General features: G+C 40.9%; 1 protein-coding gene across 1 annotated transcript in view; it reads left to right on the forward strand.

Annotated features, from left to right (window-relative positions):
* UNC80 (unc-80 homolog (C. elegans)) overlaps positions 1–2,508 on the forward strand; it is a 242,259-nt gene that overhangs the window by 222,682 nt on the left and 17,069 nt on the right. Inside the window, 2 exon segments of the mRNA XM_012661211.1 lie at positions 458–642; positions 1,214–1,379. Of these exon segments, the coding sequence (XP_012516665.1) occupies positions 458–642; positions 1,214–1,379 (351 nt within the window).

A 2,508-nucleotide genomic window follows, 5' to 3' on the forward strand; every position in this document is an offset into this window, starting at 1 on the left:
TAAACCTATACGAATCAAATTTATTTCTATGTATTATCAAAGGAAAAGATTTTAAAAATCTATGTTTTAGCTGAGGATGTGAGTGATATGCTGGTATTACCTTCAAGCCACTATGACAAAACTTTTGGAAAGTAAAACATTAGCCACACATCATGTTTATAAAACATTTCCCTTTCAGTTCTGTGGGCCACATTACTCTATATTTTCTAAAATAGCAGTTTAATGCACTTAAGAAAGATATTTGTGTTCTCCTAATTAGAATCGAAATGCTCGCCATGCAAATTTTTGTATTGATGTCCAGAACACTCTTGCTCAAGAATACACATTAAGTTTTTGGAAACATGGAGAGCGTTTAGAAATTTAGAGAATTTCCTAGTGCATAAAGGACTGTGGATGTGGGTCGGGTTCCTCCGAGGCACAAGTCTGCAGGCTCACTTTTCTCTTTTTTGGTGTGAAGCGCTGAAGGTGATCCTCGTCTGCTTTGAGAGGCAGCTTGGAAGCCAGTGGTACTGGCTGAGCCTCCAGGTGAAGGAGATGGCTCTGCGGAAGGTGGGAGGCCTGGCCCTGTGGGACTTCCTCGACTTCATCGTGCGGACCCGAATACCCATCTTTGTGCTCCTGCGCCCTTTCATCCAGTGCAAGGTGGGGTGTGTGCTTCCCTTCCTGGAAGTGCCAAGCCCCCGTGAATGTACCGCTCTCCATGGAGGCAGGGTTATGACAAGAGTGCTCGTGGAACGTGCCGTAACCAGTTAGTGGGGCCTGTTAATACCATGCTTGATGAGAAACAGCCCCAAAAATATATCTCAGAGGATAAAATTTCATGTTAGAAGTACCTTCACACCAGTCACCCCCCACCCCTCCCACCCGTAGAAAGACTGGCTCTATGGAATGGTCTGGAGAATGTTCTCCCATCTTCGGTGGCATGACTGAGATCCAATTTCTAAATAAACATATGAAAAAGATGGGACACTTAAAGCGTGTTTTTCCTCTAAGACCCTCAGTACTCATCTCTTTTGCTCTTTTCATACCCTGATTTCTTGGGGCAGTGATTCAAAACAATGTATTTGTTAAGCACTTCCTGTATGTAGTACTGTTCTAAGAACTTCACACGCACTACCTTATTTACTCCTCACAACTATGAAGTCCATAAAATAATTAGCCCATTTTACAGCTGGAAAATTGAGGCCCTGAGAATGTCATGCCTTCGTTTCAGCTTCTGGCCCAACCAGCAGAGAATCATGAAGAGCTTTCTGCCCGGCAACACATTGCTGACCAGCTGGAGCGGCGCTTCATACCACGCCCTTTGTGTAAGAGCTCACTCATTGCTGAGTTCAACAGTGAACTAAAAATTCTAAAAGAGGCAGTTCACAGTGGATCGGGTGAGTATGCATGGGGAATTTTGAATTTGTTTGACTAATGGAACTCACAGCCTACAAAGAATCCCTCTGCCCAGCTCACAACTCATTTTGGAACCATGGATAAGTGAGCCATTTTGGTACACTGCTAGATTCCACCATGTGATCATTATCAACAAAACAGAAATGAAAGAAAGGGATATCATAAAAGTTGAATTGTATTCCTCTTCTAAATATTTTTTTCAGTCTTCATTTTAGTACTTAAGCTCTTTCTGGAATATTTAATTGGAGGGGGAAAAAACGTGTTTAAATTCTTACCTTCAGTTCTATTTTGAAAAAGAAAAGGGGACTCACATTTATTGATCTTCTCTTCTATGGTCGATTACTTCACAGATGTTTTTCCCTTTAATCCGCACAAATACCCTCAAGGTGCATAACTGAAAGTTCCCTTAAAGAATGAGGAAACTGAGACTCAATAGAGGTTAAATAACACATAGAAAGTGCTACCAGTAAGGAAATTTTAAACCAGATCTGTCTGACAGATTATAAAGCCTTTCACTTTTTACAAATTGGAATGGGGAGGGTTGAATTAGAGTTGGCAGGCTAGGAGGTGCTTTCTTTACATTATTCAAAAGACTTTCTTTGGGAGTACACTGCTTACTTTTTATAATTATATTATTATAAATCATTATTGCCCATTAGAGGGCAGTCATTACCACTTAAGAAAGATTATTGTGTTCCCCTAATAAGAATTAAAACATGTTTACTCCACAGACATTTTAGATGCTGAGATAGATGGGCCTTAAGACAGAGGAGGAAGGCCCAGGTTCACTTGACTGCCCCATGGCAGACCCTATGGTGAGAACTGTGGCATCAGAGGAAGCTCCCATCACAATCTTTGACATCTTTACGATACTCTTGTTTGTCCTGACATACTGTTTGGGAAATCTGCTTCCTGAAAAAAATGTATAGATGTGAATGGCTGCCAGAACCTGGGAGGACAGTGATATAGTAAAAGAAATCCAACAGGGTATACTAACAGATGTAATATGGAGTGAAAAAGAGAGAGAAACAGAGAAAGAGGTGTTTTTATATCTGGAAAGATATACTCAGATATGTTTACTGGTTATCTCTGGGGATAAGTTTAGGGTGG

This window comes from Propithecus coquereli, unplaced genomic scaffold (assembly GCF_000956105.1).
Source record: "Propithecus coquereli isolate 6110/MARCELLA unplaced genomic scaffold, Pcoq_1.0 Scaffold70, whole genome shotgun sequence".
In the NCBI taxonomy this organism is placed as follows: Eukaryota; Metazoa; Chordata; class Mammalia; order Primates; family Indriidae; genus Propithecus; species Propithecus coquereli.